Raw genomic sequence first — 18,476 nt, forward strand, 5'->3', positions numbered from 1 at the left:
AATAGCAACTTTTAATTAAGCGTAGGTGTAAAAGAGCCAGTTGCAGACATTATATTACTTGATTTTCACAGATTACAATAAAACAAAAATGATTTCACATCAGAATAATTTCGCATTTATTCATCAATTGAAGATTTTTTTTCATAATAGTCCAGTACCGTACTTAATTTTCTAAATAGTTTCGATAATAAGCCGCGAAATGATTCATAATATGATTACATTGTACACTTTCGAGTAATTGTTAAACTTATACATTTTTAATTTATATTAATTCAGGAGGTAATGACTTAATGACTTTATTTTATAAATATTTTCAGTTTTTCTATTATGTCAAGTGCATGAGAGAATTATTATTATTTTGTATATGAGTACAAGATATTTTTGTTGATTTTCTATTGTCTCGTTAGTAGGGCACTGTTGTTTAGTATCTTGTTCAGCGAAGGCATTGTTCTCAATCATGTTTTCATATTTGTTACGATGTTCCTATTGTCTATTAAACTAAACAGAAAGGGATATACATTACAAATATGGCTGGATTAAATCTTAATAATTACAAATATTGTTCTTATAAAAACCTAATCATTCTATAATATTATTATGACACATTATGGCCAATGGCAATGAAGATTTTTCTACTAGAAAATTGACATATTTTAAAAAGCTTGAATACGAATTTCATTCCTATATTTTGTCATTAAAGTTAACTTTAACAGCAAATTTGAATATTAAGATATCGCTGTTTATTCAATAAAAAATCTTGAACAAATTACACTGCCCATTTTGCATAAAATTGCATCCCTAAATTGACGCCCACTCGATTCTTAAGTAAGCTTAGGGAACTATGTTCTTGTTATGATAATGGACGTTATAGTAACTTCCAAATTTGCATATTCTAGAAGACAAATAATTATTTGTTTGTGTATCATACACAGAGAATAACAATACAATCAAATAGAGTCAACGATTTGATTTTAAAACCTTCAAATAATTTGTCATCGATTGTCCTCATCGCCAGAATTGTACGAAATTAAAACTAGTTGTATACATAACCAAGCCTTTGTGTAGAATCACATTTTTATAAACATTGTCACGTCAATTAAATTGGGTGAAGAGCAAACAGATAATGACAGTGAAGATAGTTTAAGTACTTTCTATAACATGTTCTTTTCGTTATAGGGAGATTCACTGAGCAGATTTTATATTAATCTTTAAACAATTTCCATAGTATATAAAGTCAAATGATCCCATAGTGCTTATGTGACTACCTCACATGGCACATCGCTAGAAGTACCTACTATCGACAAAAATACAATTTATCTAGTAATGTATTTACAATTTAACGATCATATTTTGCGTATTCATGGCAAGCGGAAACGGTAACCTTTCTGTTTTTCTTGATCTGGGTATACGTATCTTGGTTTCTTTGACAAGCCTTGGTAAGGGGATGGTGCATAAGCTTTGGGATGTACTGGTAACCTTTGGTAGTTCATGGAGTAAGTGTCGGTGAATGGTGGTGCCTGTGGCGGTACCACCTGTCCTGGACTGTATACCCTTGCAATGTTCAGATGCAACCTGTGAAGCTTAGCGTACGGTGAATATTGACGTTTTTTCTTATCAATTCCAGGCCCCGCTTCCATACTGCAAGGAGAAGAAATATAATGTATGAAAATGGAGATTTATGATTTAGGAATTTGCATGAATAAAATATGCGTTGTTTAAAGGAATCTAATGAAAAATCAAACTGTAAAGTCGAGGAACCTGTATATGATAATCCTTAAATGAGCTGAATTCATACAAAAGTAGAGAAGAACATTGCTACGTGGTCGCATTCTTTAAATTTTTGTAATATACCGGTAAATGGATTTCTTGATAGAAAAAGAAGTTATTATTGGTTCCATCTCTGACATAAGGAACAATGGAAGTTTTGAATAATATATTATTGTTTGTGGATTAATGAATGGCTACAAGCTCTAGCGCCAGTTACATAAAACATTAACAAACATCAGGTCGTTGCGTTAAACACTATCCATAAACCATTCTTACCTCTATGGATAAATGTATAAGGTCTATTTTATAAATTATTTATTTTACAAAATTTTTGCCCCGTGGTTTTGTTTTGGCAATGAAGTTGGTGCACAGTTTAAATAATAAAATAATGTTGTGTTAGGAATTACTTACTTATTGGGATTTAGACCATAATTTTGGTTCATACTGAAGGGTCTAGCCACATTCTCTGAAGGCAGTTCAAATGTTGCTAACGTTGTTGTCAATACTGGTTCTATGTCGTGGTATACGCCGAACGACCTTACAAAGTTGTTCAACTGAAAAGGCACGATTGTATTATTATCTGCGGACTGCTTAGCGGCAGAAGTAGGAACGGGGTGGATTTTTGTTAGTAAATGCGTGACACACACGGAGAAGTCATTGGATGATAACCGATCCTCAAACAAAAGAAACTATTATGCATCATTTTATCATTACCATTAGCCTTAAATGTCCATTGCCAAACAAAGGCCTTCCTCTAAGGAGGGAGTTGGCTATAATCTTCACTCTTATGTTTATACTGAGACTTGTGTTAAGAATTTATATGATTCCACATAGGTATCACGATATAACTATGTTTTAAAGGGCTATTGTTACCCACATCGCAACAATAATTTAAGTTACTATATTTGTTTTTATAAATATGTATTACAATTATCTAAATACCAAATTATATTATTGAATGGCTGATTATATTTACATTGGACCAACACAGAGAAATTGAGAAAACTTTTCCGTGAGATACAAGCACTCAATGCGAATATCCACTGATGAACGTAGACTTTACCCAGTGACTCCCAGAAGGGTTGGTTAAAAACGACCTGTATTTTATCGAGCATGGTGTAAAATTTATAGAAATGAAAATAAATAGCTACCTTAAAAAGCTTATTATCTCTCGGAACTGGTTCTGGAAAACTTCTATAGATGGCATTGTGTCCCGGGCTTCGACTAACTGTAAGAACTTCAACACTTTGCCCTGGACTATAGCACTTCATTGCTTCAGCATTCATTTGATTAGGAACTCTAGGCTCCAAATGGGATTTTGGGACGCTTGAAATTGAAGTTGTGCCTGGGCTTCTCGTGTAAAGTAAAGGTTCTTTCGGTGTAGACGCTCCGCCTAGGCTTGGAGTGATCTTAGTATACTCGTCAGCTATGTTTTTAGTTCTCTGGTTATTTCGAGTGTTAAGTGGTGCGTACTGTATGTTGTTATAAATATTCTGAGCAATTGGATCAGGCCCCATGATCGGTGGTGGAGTACTAACTTGATAACCGTCTTCATACGTAAAGCTCGGCAAATCATGTCTATTAAATCTCTCGACTGTGTCCTGATCGTCGAGCATTGGGAGTATGTTACTATGGCTATTTACCAGAGGTATTGTCAAAAACGTTAATATTATAACCTGAAAATGAAATAGTGTTAAGGAACTGAAACAGAATAACAAGAATTTTAGATAAGTATATTAAAACTAAACTTACATCGCAATACATTGTGTTATTTAAAATAAAGTGATCTCTGAAAGTAGAGCCGTAATAGTTTCTCTCCTACAATCTCCGCAAAAGTCACTGAAATACCACTTTGATCACATTAATAAATGTCAGTATGTAGGAAGTAATTTTAATTTAGTATTTATTTTATTTTCTTGCACATTTCACAGTTCACTAGTTTTTCACGAGCGAAAAGCGTATTGTCACCGTTCGATGCACGAGTGGTGTGAGCGATGATCCGTTGGTAGACTCGACGGTCGATGTTTAGAGCGTTGTTTTCATTCACATCCAATGATATCAATGCTTGAACTATTATTACATTTCCACCTATTGTATGCGGCAACTCAAAGGGATGGATGTTACGTCATCCTTCAACTATTTCGGTCCAGGAATCTTTAAATGACTGTCTTTTATAGTTTATAATACAAAAACATATTTAAACATGGGTGAAAAATGAAGAGTACTAACAGTTTTACGTAACTTTTTTACACAACATACAACGTTATTCTCTGAATCAAAATATTAAGTTTCTTCTAACAAGGCATTGTGAACGCGTGCACGCTTGTCAGCTTATGTCATCAAGCATAATAATTTTACCTTAGTAGATAATTATTATGTCGTGGTGGTCCGGATGTTTAAGACGCCTGCTTTTCATGCATGAGGGTGTGGGTTCGAAATCTACCAACGGTAAGTGCCAATGTCACCTTTTCCGATTTGTATGCACTTTCTAAGATTATTTAAACACTACTGACATATGGTGAAGAAAAACATCGTGAGGAAACCTAGGCTTATAATTTCTAACTATAAGTTTGAAATCGCCAACCCGCATTGAGCAAGCGTGGTGATTAATACTCAAACCTTCTTTGTACGAGAACTGGCCGTCGGTTAGCTACTTACCTATAGGCTTTTTGAGAGGGGAAAACGATCCGATGACTTCATCTAAAGTTTTGATGAGGCGAGAGAGAGTGTCAGACTTTTGCTGACTAAAAACACCCTGTTTCTACAACTTCTTCTAGCTGGAGTCCCGGTAACCCGCTAAATTGTCCGCAGCACTGGGGCGGGCATCAGACTTACTGGGTTCCGTCTGTGGTGGTCTCATGGCTTTGCGGTTGAAAATTTATAAATTAGTAAATTATTTTATTTACAATCTTATCATCTTTGCATATAAGTTTAAAATTGTATGACAGCATTGTTTTACAGTCGAAAAATGTGCTCACGTCATTATTCTCGCAGTACAATCGCATTACACTGCTATAGGTTTATTATTGTTTTGAAATATTTGTTACCTATTGTACAAACTAATGTAAACTGATTAAATGACAAATGTTTGTTTTAGTACTTTGATATCCCCTTGATAACGAAATAAGGTTTAACACACGTGTAAAAAAAATCGCGTAGTTTGTTGATATTACAATCACATTATGCTCAAATTATTCAAAACTAAATAACATTATTCAATTGTTTCGAAAACAAAATTATTTATCTACACGATCGTATACGTTACCATAATATTAGAAGATAAGTTGTTGACATGGCTACGACGTGGGTCGAAAGCTCGAGGTAAAAACTGGTGATCTAAGAAATAAGCTGACAGCGATTTTTTAAATATGGCGTATTTTATTTTAATAAGTAAGAGTTACAATAAATAAAATTTACATTACACCACTCAAAATGAGTGCATTTTTAAAATCCAAAAATAATAAGGTACATCCGTATACAATGTTTTTGATTTGATTACGCAATCCAACAGGAGGAGGAGTGGGTATATAATAAATGAATTATTCGAGAACCTTGCATGTATGATATAATTATAGCCTATCGTATAATGTACCTAGCACTCAGAATGACGAATGAATATCCAAATAATATGTAAACACGTTTTGTTATTGTGATAAAAATAAAATAATTGAGTAGTTGAGTACACAAAAAAAGTTTCTTTGGGAAAGTTGTTTGTAATCATGAGCTCAATCACGTGTTTAAATATCGGTCACTAATAACCAGTTACCTTATTATCCGTAAGAAGTATATGTACTGTGATTCATTTATATTTATGACTAGCTTTCGCCCGCGACTCCGTCCGCGCGGATGTCGGTCTTCGCGTGGAAGTTTTATTTCTCCATAGCTTTTGCCCGCGACTTCGTTCGCGTGGAATAGTGACTTCCGGTAAATTTTTGGTTTTAACCACATAGTTCCCGATCTCGCGGGATCTCTTCAAAAATGAGATGTGGAAGATATTCCAGGGAACTCTTCAAAAATCAACATAATGAGCTCTGCGTTTGATTTTAATAGATGTATACTCACTTAGGGCATTGAAAAAATAGTTTAAAAACGGACTTTAACTAAAGAAATATTATAATCTTTCCGAACTTAAGATGAAAACTAACTTAAAACTAAAGAAAGCTACGAATTACGAATTTATAACAATTAAAAAAGAAATTATATTAGAACCTATCCTTTATGCTATAATAACCAAGCTTAAACTAAATAATTTAAAAGAAACGACTTAAATCTAATCTAATTAATTTATAAATTAGACTTACAATTTTATTAAAAAAACTAACTACAGTAACTACTAATAATCGATATCAAACTAAACCTACGTTAAAAAGTTTAACCAGAAAACCAGGAAAACCCAACAAATAAACTTATTAATTGACAAATACAACGAAACCAATTTAGAATATACGAAACAGCAGGACCACTACAGACAAATAATCATACGACTGATAATATAATACACATTTTCTACAATAGTACCGAAGCGCTCGGCCGATACCCAACCAAATAATTGTAACAAAACCATAGCGCAATCTATTTCGCTCCCAACGCCATCTATCGAGGATAAAGACAACTTGGATTATTTATTTATACTCCGTTCGGGCATTTTCTTTGTACTAAAAGTTTAATTATATTGATATAATTTTTTTCATACCTTTTTACTATTTGTTAACTTTTTTCGATGAATTAAAACAATAACATGAACCGAAGTCGTGTAACGATCGACATAGAATTATCTATACTCCGTTAGAGCGTTTTCTTTGTACTAAAAGTTGTATTATGTTATATTTTTCATTGCTTTTTACTATTTTGTAAAAACAAATTTCCAATGAATTAAAACAATAACATGAACTGAACAATTGTAATTACACCATTGCGCGATCAACGCCATCTATCTACGGAGTATAGGAACAGCCCGACATTGTTCAATTCCGTACTATAAGTACGAAATTGAACAATAGATGGCGCTGTATGTCCGGAATAAATTTATTTTTTATTTTATTTATTTTTTTTATTTTTATTTTATTTTTATTTTATTTTTATTTTATTTTTATTTTATTTTTATTTTATTTTTATTTTATTTTTATTTTATTTTTATTTTATTTTTATTTTATTTTTATTTTATTTTTATTTTATTTTTATTTTATTTTTATTTTATTTTTATTTTATTTTTATTTTATTTTTATTTTATTTTTATTTTATTTTTATTTTATTTTTATTTTATTTTTATTTTATTTTTATTTTATTTTTATTTTATTTTTATTTTATTTTTATTTTATTTTTATTTTATTTTTATTTTATTTTTATTTTATTTTTATTTTATTTTTATTTTATTTTTATTTTATTTTTATTTTATTTTTATTTTATTTTTATTTTATTTTTATTTTATTTTTATTTTATTTTTATTTTATTTTTATTTTATTTTTATTTTATTTTTATTTTATTTTTATTTTATTTTTATTTTATTTTTATTTTATTTTTATTTTATTTTATTTTTATTTTATTTTTATTTTATTTTTTGATTTTTGAAATAAAAATATATCTATGTCCTTTCTAAGGTTCTAAACTATATCTGTACCAAATTTCAACCAAATCCGTCAAATAGTTGCGGAGATTAATGGTATAAGCATAGAATGTTCGACGTGATTCTTTAATTTGACATAACTTTTTTATTTATGAACCGATTGACATGAAACAAACACTAAATGTAAATTTAAGCATCCCACAATATATTCGTGAAAACCGCATCCAACTCGGATCAGCCGTTTCTGAGATTAGCGCGCACAGACGAACAGACAAACAGACAAACAGACAAACAGACAAACAGACAAACAGACAAACAGACAAAAAAAAAGTTAATTACATTTTTGGGTTCGACATCGACATAACAATAACCCCTGCTATTTTTTTTATTTTTATTTTCAATGTACAGACAGCACTTTTCTACGATTTTATTATATGTATAGATTTTATATTCGAACATTTTGGATTCTGTTATTATTGAATTTATTGAAACTTATTTAATACCTACTGTAACACTACATCACCCTGAGCTTGACTGGTAGAGAATGCCATTCGGCATTAAGTCCGAAATTGTAAGATATTCTGTACAAAAAGTGTTTCACATAAAAAATTGTTTTTCTAATCGCTATTTTCTCCACATTGGACCAATAAAGTCCATTTTAGTAAATGCATTGTATCATAATTTAATATGAGTACCGTAATCAGTGACGCGTACTCAATAATGTGACGGCCTTGACTTTACAAGTGGGTCATAAAAACCTTTCATTATTTTTATTATTTACTACTGATAAATCGTCCATTTAGAAGTCTGAAAGAAAAAGCACCTTCAATTTTAAAATGTTAAACAATGTATTTATCTTTGATTGCATTTGTTATGATGGCAATTTTTCATTTTGTTGAATAAGTGTAATACATGCTTTTTTAGACGGTGGTGTAGGAGTAAAGGTTCTCAAGTTTCTATTCTTGAGTTTATAGCACCATAAGCATAGAGGTTTTCGTAATAATCGCACTAATTTTTCCAATGACAATAGGGATATTTCTTACGGAAATAAATACTTTTACGATATATCGAAAAATCGCGTGACGTCACTTCGAGATACGTTTTATACGTAGAAATAACGTAATTAGCTCTCACTTTGATTCGTTTTATCTTAGTGTTTTCTTCTTATAAGATAAAATAAAAAAAAACGGGTCTATTAATTTTTCATTACGTGACGGACTAAAATAGATTTTTAATTTTCATACCCTGTCATCATCCCTATTGGTTCACTCCTATATACTCCAATTATTACACAGGACTCCACAAGGTACACAATATGCAACGCACTTGCAATTTGTGACTACTGTATGAGGTAATACCTAATAGTATATGTAAGATGTTATATATGTATTTATAACATACGTCATACGACAGGTCTGTAAAAACTAGCTCTTTAGACGTCTACTAAAAAGTGAATGAATGAGTGAATCATCTTCATTGCATAATGTGAAGTTCATAGACCGCATCTTGAGGTCACGATGAGATCCATGACATTAAACCGTGTATAAATATAATTCACGAATGATGTATGGAGAACACGATCCTTTATTTATTTTTTCATGATGATTGTTATAGGGATATTTCATTAGAAAATGTTAATGTACTGATTTTAATATTGTTACATTATATGATTTACCAATTGAAGTTGACGCAAGATTACTGTTAGTTTATTCTATGAAATGCCTAGTTGTAGCAAGCACTTACCGGGTACTTCAAATTCTTAATTTTATTATAGGGGCAAATAGTTCTTCTGAACGTTATCGATCAGTTTTGCTCATCTTTTAGTTTTAGTGTCTTGTTTTTTTACAAAGAAGGAAGTAAGTTATATTAAAGGTTTCAGGACATGAAAGAACTTCATTAGATTTTAGTAATAAGTAATTTGTTATCATTATTGTTCCTTGTAGGAACCAAGGATTAAATATTTCAGAATAGATTATGTTGAAATGTTTATATATCTTGTCACAGACTTAGATGTTTAGATTACTCAATCTAATGTTTAGATGAGTTCTATTATAATCAGCATGGCAAACCATTGTACAGTTATTAAGTTAGATAAAATCGTTTGAATAAAATCACCGAAGCCGCTCCGTGACCCGTCGACCTTGTTTCGTCCAAAATGCAAACGCTAGGTATATAAACCAAACCTAACGTATGCAACGTATCAGTTGAATCAAAAAATCATTACAACATGTTCTCCAAAGTGAGTTCTGAGTTATTATAATAAATAAAAGTATATAAAGAGGGTAGTGATTTGATTTTCAAGTGCTAATGAAATGTATTGTTTCGTAGATCGTTGCCCTGAGCGCAGTGTTGGCGGTGTCCGCAGCTGGTCTGCTGCCCGCGGCACACTACTCCCCAGCTGGAGCTGTCTCCTCCCAGAGCATCGTACGCCACGACGAGGCTCAACGCGTCTCTCACGTCGCTGCGCCAGTACACTACGCCGCCGCCCCCGTCCAATACGCCGCCGCTCCCGTCCACTACGCTGCTCCCGTCGCCAAAGTGATCGCTCCCGTCCAGAAAGTCCTTGTCTCCGCCCAGGCTGAAGAATACGTAAGTTGAATGTTTTGTTATTGTAAAGTTCAGATTAATTTTACATAATTGGTCAAACTCTAAATGATATTGTGTTTGCTCCAGGCTCACCCCAAATACGACTTCTCTTACTCCGTGGCTGACGGACACACCGGCGACAACAAGTCCCAGCAGGAGTCCCGCGACGGTGACGCCGTGCACGGCGAGTACTCGCTGGTGGAGGCTGACGGCTCCGTGCGCCGCGTGCAGTACACCGCCGACGACCACAACGGCTTCAACGCGGTGGTCTCCAACTCCGCCCCCGCTCACGCCCCAGTCGCGCACGCCGTGCACGCCGCCCCCGTCCTCCTCGCTCACCACTAAGTGTGCATCTAGTCTTAACGAATTGATGATGTAGAAATTATTTATATTATTTAGTAAGAAAATAAATCAAGCAAATTGTTAAAATACTTCTGATTTTTATTGTATTTTAATGAGAACGCACCCACCCCAAATGAATGAGAATATTTTAAACATAATTGATGGAAAACGTAAGCTTTCACCAAAAAAAAGTAAAATAAACCAAGAACAGTGAAAAATACATTGATAATCCCGATAACTTTTAGTAATACTCTTTTTTGCAACGAAGCATTACTGAACGAGCTTGAGATTGTTCGGCCCTTCCAACAAATAAGAAAGAAAAAGGCAAAATTGCACTACAATCGATTAACTTATATACAATACATGTAGGTAAATGAAATCTACGCTCTTAAGAAATGAGATGACGGTATTATTTTGTTGTACATGTTAAAAAAATTATGCTGAACTTTTTGTTATGGATACAAGGATCAAGTATTCTCTGGTCAAAATACGATCACTTTTCTTTAAATCTTTTTGAAATGGAAAACACAACTCAATCTTTTACTTCATTCTGAAAATTGCCTAACATCACATCACGCGTCAACAGCCTATAAATGGCCACTGCTTACGAAAGGCCTCTTCTCGCATGGAGAAGGTTTGAGCAATAATCACTACGCTTGCTCAATACGGGTTGGTGATTTTACACTTATAATTAGAAATTAAAGGCTCAGGTATCCTTACGATGTTTTCCTTCACCATTTGTTAGCAGTGTTTAAATATTCTTAGATAGTACATATAACTCGGAAAATGTCACATTGGTACTTGCCGTTGATAGGTTTTGAACCCATACCGTCGTGCATGAGAAGCGGGCGTCTTAAACTTCCGGGCCACCCGGAAAATTGCCTAAGCTTGACTACAAATACCACCCCTGTTGAATCATGCTGTCAACAACTCAGGGTTAAAACTGGTTCAGTAGAAGATATAACGTGCCGGCTTCAGAAAGGTCTAAAATTAACTGAGAGTCATTGGAAAAGTATGATGTACAAACTTACCCACTCCTAATGAATGTCCAGAAATTCTAGTTGTATTTACACATGTCATTAGTCATTATTTTAAGATCAGTGCAACTACTAAGAATTGCGATTTCAAAAAAGCCTGGTATAATGTTTTGCTGTAGACGACTTTTTTAATATAGCGTTGCCCCACACTAAGATTTTTCCCTGTATCGTGGGTGCATTTACAAACATGTATAAGTTTACATACACATGACACCCAAACCTGAAACAACAATTTGTGGATCACACAAAGACTTGCTCCGTGCAGGAATCGAACCCGTTAGACGTGTGCAGTAGCCGGTTGTCCTGCCACCGTGCCAATCGTGCAGTCAAGAAAATCCAACCCGATACACCCGAAACTCGAGAGAGATCAAAAAATGTGATTACAAACTGCCATCAAAGCAGTGAATACAAATATTAATTTTATAAAGCATGCATATTTATATCATTTACAAGTTCATCGATCTCATAAAACACTTAATAATAACAACAACGCGACTGGCAGACAGCGTGTCGTAATATGAAACCGCATCTTCAAAACATAAAACCGCAAACTTGTGAATGAGTGAATCATCTTCCTTACATAATGAGTTCGAAGACCGCATCTTGAGGTCACGGCGAGTGATCTATTTATAATTTGTAATATTATAATAACAACATAGTAAAGAGACGTAAATAGTTGGGGCTAGTTAGTTTTTTGTATGTACAAGGTTTTTGTGCTACGCTATGTCATGTGCGATTAGGATGATATTTTGACATTTATTGTAAGTTTCTAGTCTTTCAAATTAAAGGCAAACTCATATTTCATTAGTTGACACGCTATTTTTGTCAATGTTCATGTAATAGATATGGATACTTCGGGTTTCAAAGTTACAAGTATAGGGGAAGTTACACTACCCAGTGAACACCGACAACGTAGACAGGATTTAATATGTATTTGCTAATTTTATTCAAGCCTTAGTGGCGTAATGTGAACCAGCAATACCTGTCATAATAGATCACCACAACAACTAGTCTAGAAGAAATTATGCAACGAATTACTAAATTATTTCCTACGGTTAATGTTTTATATTTATTAATATATACCTAACAAGTTTTTATAGGCACTGCGAAAGCTTCCAACTGATCTATGAAGTCACATCGTGACCCGTCGACCTTGTCACGCCCAAAATATTGAGCACAACATATATAAGCCGATCTTAACATATCGTGTGCATCAGTTGTGTCTGAGATAATCATAACAACATGTTCTCTAAAGTGAGTTAAAAAAATGTTTTTCGTTAAGTGAACAATGCAGCATTTTTAAAGTAGATGGTGTAAAAATAATAATGTTGTGTGTTATAGATCGTTGCCCTGAGCGCAGTGTTGGCGGTGTCCGCAGCTGGTCTGCTGCCCGCGGCACACTACTCCCCAGCTGGAGCTGTCTCCTCCCAGAGCATCGTACGCCACGATGAGGCTCAACCTGCTGGTCGCGTAGCTCACCTTGCTGCTCCAGTCCAGTACGCCGCTGCTCCCGTCCAATACGCCGCCTCCCCCGTCCACTACGCCGCCGCTCCCGTCCACTACGCTGCTCCCGTCGCCAAAGTGATCGCTCCCGCCCAGAAAGTCCTTGTCTCCGCCCAGGCTGAGGAATACGTAAGTGGAATGTTCTGTTATTGTAAAGTTCAGACTCATTTTGCAGAATCAATCAAATTCTAAATGATATTGTGTATGCTCCAGGCTCACCCCAAATACGACTTCTCTTACTCCGTGGCTGACGGACACACCGGCGACAACAAGTCCCAGCAGGAGTCCCGCGACGGTGACGCTGTGCACGGCGAGTACTCGCTGGTGGAGGCTGACGGCTCCGTGCGCCGCGTGCAGTACACCGCCGACGACCACAACGGCTTCAACGCGGTGGTCTCCAACTCCGCCCCCGCTCACGCCCCAGTCGCGCACGCCGTGCACGCCGCCCCCGTCCTCCTCGCTCACCATCATTAAATATACCTCTCTAGTCCTATCGAAAGGAAACCTGAGCGATTGTGCCGAGTGTCTTTTTGTAAATAGTGTTAATTTATTTATGTAAAATAAAGAAGAGTGTATTAGAAAATTACATTTTTTATTTTGAGAAATACTATAAGGCTATCTGACCTCCTGATAAATGTGTCATAAGTGCTGAAAAATATACGCACACTACATATACAATATAATAATATATACTGTATATGTATATACAATATATACATATACAGTATATACAATATATACATATACAGTATAATCCTGAAGTTTGCCTAAAGTAACATCAGTAAATGATAGGAGACCTTGTATCTACAAATCATACAAATATGATATTATAATAAAATCAATACAACTCAAACAAAATATGATATTCCTGATAACTGTAATACTAAAAAAAATATAAATAAAATGCCCTCTACTTCAATTTGGCCAGTCAAATGAGTATCTTGTTATAAACGTATTGTCACAACATAATTCCAATGTTTGGATCCTTGTAACTTGTTATTCAGATGTAAATAAATTACAAGAGGAAATGCAATAAGAATCAGAAACGATAACAGAAACGATTTTGTGAAAAAAATTCACTACGACGACGAAAATACCAGAATAATTGTATCGAGTAATAGCAGTCAACCGCTTACCAGACTTAAGCCAATGGATCAATCAACTAATTAGAGAGCAAAAAGCTCTATCTGAATGCTATTTAGCGTCCTGCCTGTACCTAACCAATGGGATGCAGACTTTAGAAGACTTTAGAAACGTTCCCACGGTAAGCAATTTGTACAACGAATCACCACAAAATCTGAAAAAACATATTTTGTTGATCAGACAAAAGAATGCTTCGTGCGAAAACTAAAGCTGTTGGCAGAAGAACTGAAGTACATCCAGCCGGCTCAGTGGCTGGATGTACTTCACGCCTACCAACCACGCAGTCTACTAAATTACATACATACATAACCTCACGCCTGTATCCCATGGTCCATAGTCTCTTCCTACCCACGCAGATTGCTATGAATCTTACATGCCCCTTTCGCTTTCGTAAATCTGCTTTCATCCATCCGATAGTCACGATGGTTTACAAACCATTCAATTTCATCATAATTTGAAATTCAGTGTCTATTGAGATTGATAGTAGAAACGGAAAATTATCTCATCATACTTAGTTTAAACAGCATTGGTAGGGGATGGTATAAGTAGTAGGGAAGATGTGCCGGTTCCTTAATTTTGGAATATGTAGAACGGATGAAAACCCAGTTTTTGTGACAAAAACAATGTCACATAACGGTTGCTGAATTTAAACACGACATGAATTATGACAACCAAAAATTAGAAAGAGAGATGAAATGTGAGGTACTATATATGAAATAACATGCTGGTGAAAAGCTGAGGTACGGTATAATTTATAAGTTTAAGCTGCTTTATCAGTGCTAAGGATGCTTATCCTTGTCAACATTATTACTACATGCCTATAGATTGTTATACTATTGCATGTTAATTTAGGTACGATAAATGAATTAAAAATCATGAAATATAGTTGCATGTCTTATATTTTAAATAAATATTATACACTATTTACAACACGCGTTCAAAAAGAACTCTCGGTCATCGTTACACTAAAACTAGAGATAAATTTAGTGGTGGTGAGCGAGGAGGACGGGGGCGGCGTGCACGGCGTGCGCGACTGGGGCGTGAGCGGGGGCGGAGTTGGAGACCACCGCGTTGAAGCCGTTGTGGTCGTCGGCGGTGTACTGCACGCGGCGCACGGAGCCGTCAGCCTCCACCAGCGAGTACTCGCCGTGCACAGCGTCACCGTCGCGGGACTCCTGCTGGGACTTGTTGTCGCCGGTGTGTCCGTCAGCCACGGAGTAAGAGAAGTCGTATTTGGGGTGAGCCTGGAGCAAACACAATATCATTTAGAGTTTGACCAATTAAGTAAAATTATCTGAACTTTACAATAACAGAACATTCCACTTACGTATTCCTCAGCCTGGGCGGAGACCAGGACTTTCTGGGCGGGAGCGATCACTTTGGCGACGGGAGCAGCGTAGTGGACGGGAGCGGCGGCGTAGTGGACGGGGGAGGCGGCGTATTGGACGGGGGCAGCGGCGTACTGGACTGGAGCAGCAAGATGAGCTACGCGACCAGCAGGTTGAGCCTCATCGTGGCGTACGATGCTCTGGGAGGAGACAGCTCCAGCTGGGGAGTAGTGTGCCGCGGGCAGCAGACCAGCTGCGGACACCGCCAACACTGCGCTCAGGGCAACGATCTGTGCACAAAAACATATGATATGAGTCACATCACTTCCAGGAAAATGGTTTGCACTTTTCTTTTAGGATATTCGCGTTGAACACTTACTTTGGAGAACATATTGATATGTGAGGTGTACACAACTGATGCACTGTATGAGTTAAGAGCCGCTTATATACCAGTAGAACATTGGGTGTGACAAGGTCAACTGGCCAAAGCTGTTCTAAAAGTTTAAAGCTCAACGTTCAACGTGTATGACTAATTGAAACAATTGAAGATAATCTTTTAAACAATAGTTTGAATTTTGGTTGCATTTCATTGTCTTTTGTTTGTACTATAGGCAGCTTGATTATATAAGAATTTCAAATTATAATTTTCAATACTTGCGATTCTACCTACCCCTTCGGGAATGAAAAGGTGTGAAAATTAGATTCTACTGTTTGAAAGTGTTTTAGTTTACAATGATTATAAATAAATCTATTGGATTACCTAGTAACTTACATTGCAATGTATGCAATATAGAACACTCAGGGCCAGCAGAAATTTTAACTTTTTTAAGCATTGTGTCGTTTGTTCCTTCGATGTATGCCTACTACCTATGTTGGTCAGATGACGCGATACCAACACCTGTTGTGCAGGTGTATTGAGTGGACTGATTTTTATATTGCGTATTTTTTTTTTAGAAATTAAAAGCATAAACTTATACAACTTTGGCTAGAAGTTGTATAAAACTATTATTATTACTCGTACATTAGGATTTCAGTGGATGCAAAAGAAGTAACATTTCATGATGATTGACAATAAATATTTATTTCTTTAAATTATTATGTGTTTACAACGATCCCTTAACAAAATAAGAAACAGGACTGAGAGTAACATTGTTTAAAGGAAATTAATGATGATGCCCATGTTCAATGTGCTTCGTAGTTTGTTTGACAGCGGCGGAGAATCTGCAATCACATAAATAATTTAATATTATTATCAACAATTTTCTATTTTTTTAAAATGGTTTTCTTATAGTCATTTTTAATTATAATTACACATATTAACGTGTAATACAATAGCAAATCATTTTCTAGTCTGAGTTCAGATACATAGTCGTCTTAATTAAAAGTATTTTTAAATACATCATTATCATTGACTTACCCAGCGTGTTTGTCAGCAGCATACTCCACGGTACGGATGGAGCCATCAGCTTCGTGCAGGCTGTACACTCCCTTCACTTTGTGTCCATCACGGTGCTCGTGCTGGTACTTGTGGTCACCGGTGTGAGGGTCCTTTACCTGGTATTGGAACTCGTACTTAGCAGGACCCTGGAAAAATACATACCATCCATCATAAATAATTTATTAATTCAAGTTACTGTTACATATTTTATAAAGAATTTCTACGTACAGATTGGTCGTCAAAGTCCTTGGGGGGATGAGCGGGCACGTCGTGACGGGAAATGTGTTGCGAAGAGATAGCGTGCTTGTGTTCGTCATGAGATTCCTTGTGGGCGCTCTGCACGTAATGCGCTACGGGAACAATTTTCGAGGCAGCTGCGACAGGGACTATTTCGACGTGGGCTTCCACATGTTTCTCAACTACTGGGATGATTCTAGCTGGTTTATGCTCCACAATCTTAGGCTCGGCCTTCTTGAGTTCTGGTTTCTGTTCTTTCTTGGACTCAACTTTGTGTTCCTTTCTGGGCTCGACTTTGTGTTCGATCTTATGCTCAACTACGTGTTCTACTTTGTGTTCTACCGAATGCTCAACTTTGTGCTCTTTCTTAGGCTCGACTTTGTGCTCAACTTTCTGCTCATTTTTGTGTTCGACTTTGTGTTCTTTCTTAGGCTCCACTTTATGTTCAACCTTGTGTTCTACTTTGTGCTCGTGGTGGCCGTGGTGCACTTCATGTTCGTGATGAATCTCATGTTCGTGGTGCAACTCGTGACCGTGATGTTCTTTGTGGTCGTCGTTGTCATGGTAATGGCCTAGACCATGGTGTTCGTCATGTCCTTGGTGGTGGTAGTCGTGGTGATAATCATGGTGATCATCATGGTGATTGTCGTGGTGGTCATCATGGTGGAGGATGATGCTTTGGGACGAGTAAGCATGTTCTGCTGCTTGGCAGGCGCCTAGAAAGGCGATAAGAGCAATAATCTGTGAATAAAAGAAAATAATTGTTATAGTTTTTAAACGTAAAGTGACTTCATTTGATTTTTCGAATAATAAAGACAGATATCTTACTTTTATAAACATTTTTGAGTTAATAATTCCAATTGTCTCTGAAGTCCTGTGGTTGATTGATGCTGAAGTAAAATTGATTGTTCATTTTATACTGTTTAATGTGTAACCAGATCGTTTCAAAGGCTTTGCGAATCCGGTTTTCACTACTTTTGCTCCGGAATATGTCATTTAGGCTTATGAAGGGCAGTGACTTTCGTCTTGGAGATATTTTTGGAAACCCAAGACTTGCATGTCACGTAGGTCGTCAGACGGTGTTATTTAATAAATTATCTTGGTTCGTGGTTGACCGCGTAAGCAACCGGTTTTTAATTTTCGGTCAGTGTGTACAATGTCAGCGCGATTATTCAATATACGTCAGGCGCTTTGAGTCACGGCTATGAATATTAATGAACTTTGCTTGTTTAGTGTTGAATGCATTGAGGATAATTGACTGGAAAATGCTTCTTACATAAATAGTTACTAATTAAAGTAATAGATACATATTACAACATAAAAATTAGAAAATTTCTTTCTAAATTAAAATTTTAACTTTTGTCTATAAGGTTACTCAAATGTCAATCAGAAAGTTAGAAATTATTACATTATAAACGTATTACTTAATGGTATCTTTAAGCGTACTATGCATAATGAATGCACACATGTGAACTCATGACACGACTGTAACATAGAGTCTCCTCCTTTTAAAGAGTGTTTAGGAAGTATTT

General features: G+C 35.6%; 5 protein-coding genes across 6 annotated transcripts in view; 2 read left to right on the forward strand and 3 right to left on the reverse strand.

Moving 5' to 3' along the window:
• LOC118262024 (cuticle protein 7-like) overlaps positions 1–13,381 on the forward strand; it is a 93,276-nt gene extending 79,895 nt beyond the window's left edge. Inside the window, exons 2-4 of one of the 2 annotated variants that reach the window (XM_050701685.1) lie at positions 9,553–9,569; positions 12,637–12,927; positions 13,012–13,381. In XM_050701685.1, the coding sequence (XP_050557642.1) occupies positions 9,558–9,569; positions 12,637–12,927; positions 13,012–13,272 (564 nt within the window). In that variant the 5' untranslated portion in view covers positions 9,553–9,557 and the 3' untranslated portion in view covers positions 13,273–13,381. Of the gene's footprint in view, positions 1–9,552; positions 9,570–12,396; positions 12,550–12,636; positions 12,928–13,011 lie in introns of those variants that run through there. The other variant, XM_035573122.2, reaches the window with a different exon arrangement.
• On the reverse strand, positions 47–3,789 carry LOC118262017 (uncharacterized). Its single transcript, XM_035573116.2, has 4 exons — positions 3,520–3,789; positions 2,919–3,443; positions 2,179–2,321; positions 47–1,638 (listed from the first exon to the last, which is right to left on the reverse strand). The coding sequence occupies exons 1-4, from the start codon at positions 3,529–3,531 to the stop codon at positions 1,359–1,361; spliced, it is 960 nt and encodes a 319-aa protein (XP_035429009.1). The 5' UTR covers positions 3,532–3,789; the 3' UTR covers positions 47–1,358.
• Positions 9,424–10,347, forward strand: LOC118262026 (cuticle protein 7-like). The gene is made up of 3 exons (XM_035573124.2): positions 9,424–9,569; positions 9,659–9,919; positions 10,004–10,347. The coding sequence occupies exons 1-3, from the start codon at positions 9,558–9,560 to the stop codon at positions 10,259–10,261; spliced, it is 531 nt and encodes a 176-aa protein (XP_035429017.2). The 5' UTR covers positions 9,424–9,557; the 3' UTR covers positions 10,262–10,347.
• Positions 13,382–14,822: 1,441 nt separating the features above from the next.
• Positions 14,823–15,775, reverse strand: LOC118281406 (cuticle protein 7-like). The gene is made up of 3 exons (XM_035601984.2): positions 15,649–15,775; positions 15,269–15,559; positions 14,823–15,185 (listed from the first exon to the last, which is right to left on the reverse strand). Exons 1-3 carry the CDS (start codon positions 15,658–15,660, stop codon positions 14,925–14,927), a joined length of 564 nt encoding a protein of 187 aa, XP_035457877.2. The 5' UTR covers positions 15,661–15,775; the 3' UTR covers positions 14,823–14,924.
• Positions 15,776–16,367: 592 nt separating this feature from the next.
• On the reverse strand, positions 16,368–18,157 carry LOC118262034 (histidine-rich glycoprotein-like). Its single transcript, XM_035573132.2, has 4 exons — positions 17,773–18,157; positions 16,936–17,685; positions 16,687–16,853; positions 16,368–16,490 (listed from the first exon to the last, which is right to left on the reverse strand). Exons 1-4 carry the CDS (start codon positions 17,782–17,784, stop codon positions 16,433–16,435), a joined length of 987 nt encoding a protein of 328 aa, XP_035429025.2. The 5' UTR covers positions 17,785–18,157; the 3' UTR covers positions 16,368–16,432.
• Positions 18,158–18,476: the final 319 nt, after the last annotated feature.

Source organism: Spodoptera frugiperda, chromosome 20, assembly GCF_023101765.2.
Source record: "Spodoptera frugiperda isolate SF20-4 chromosome 20, AGI-APGP_CSIRO_Sfru_2.0, whole genome shotgun sequence".
Lineage (NCBI taxonomy): Eukaryota > Metazoa > Arthropoda > Insecta > Lepidoptera > Noctuidae > Spodoptera > Spodoptera frugiperda.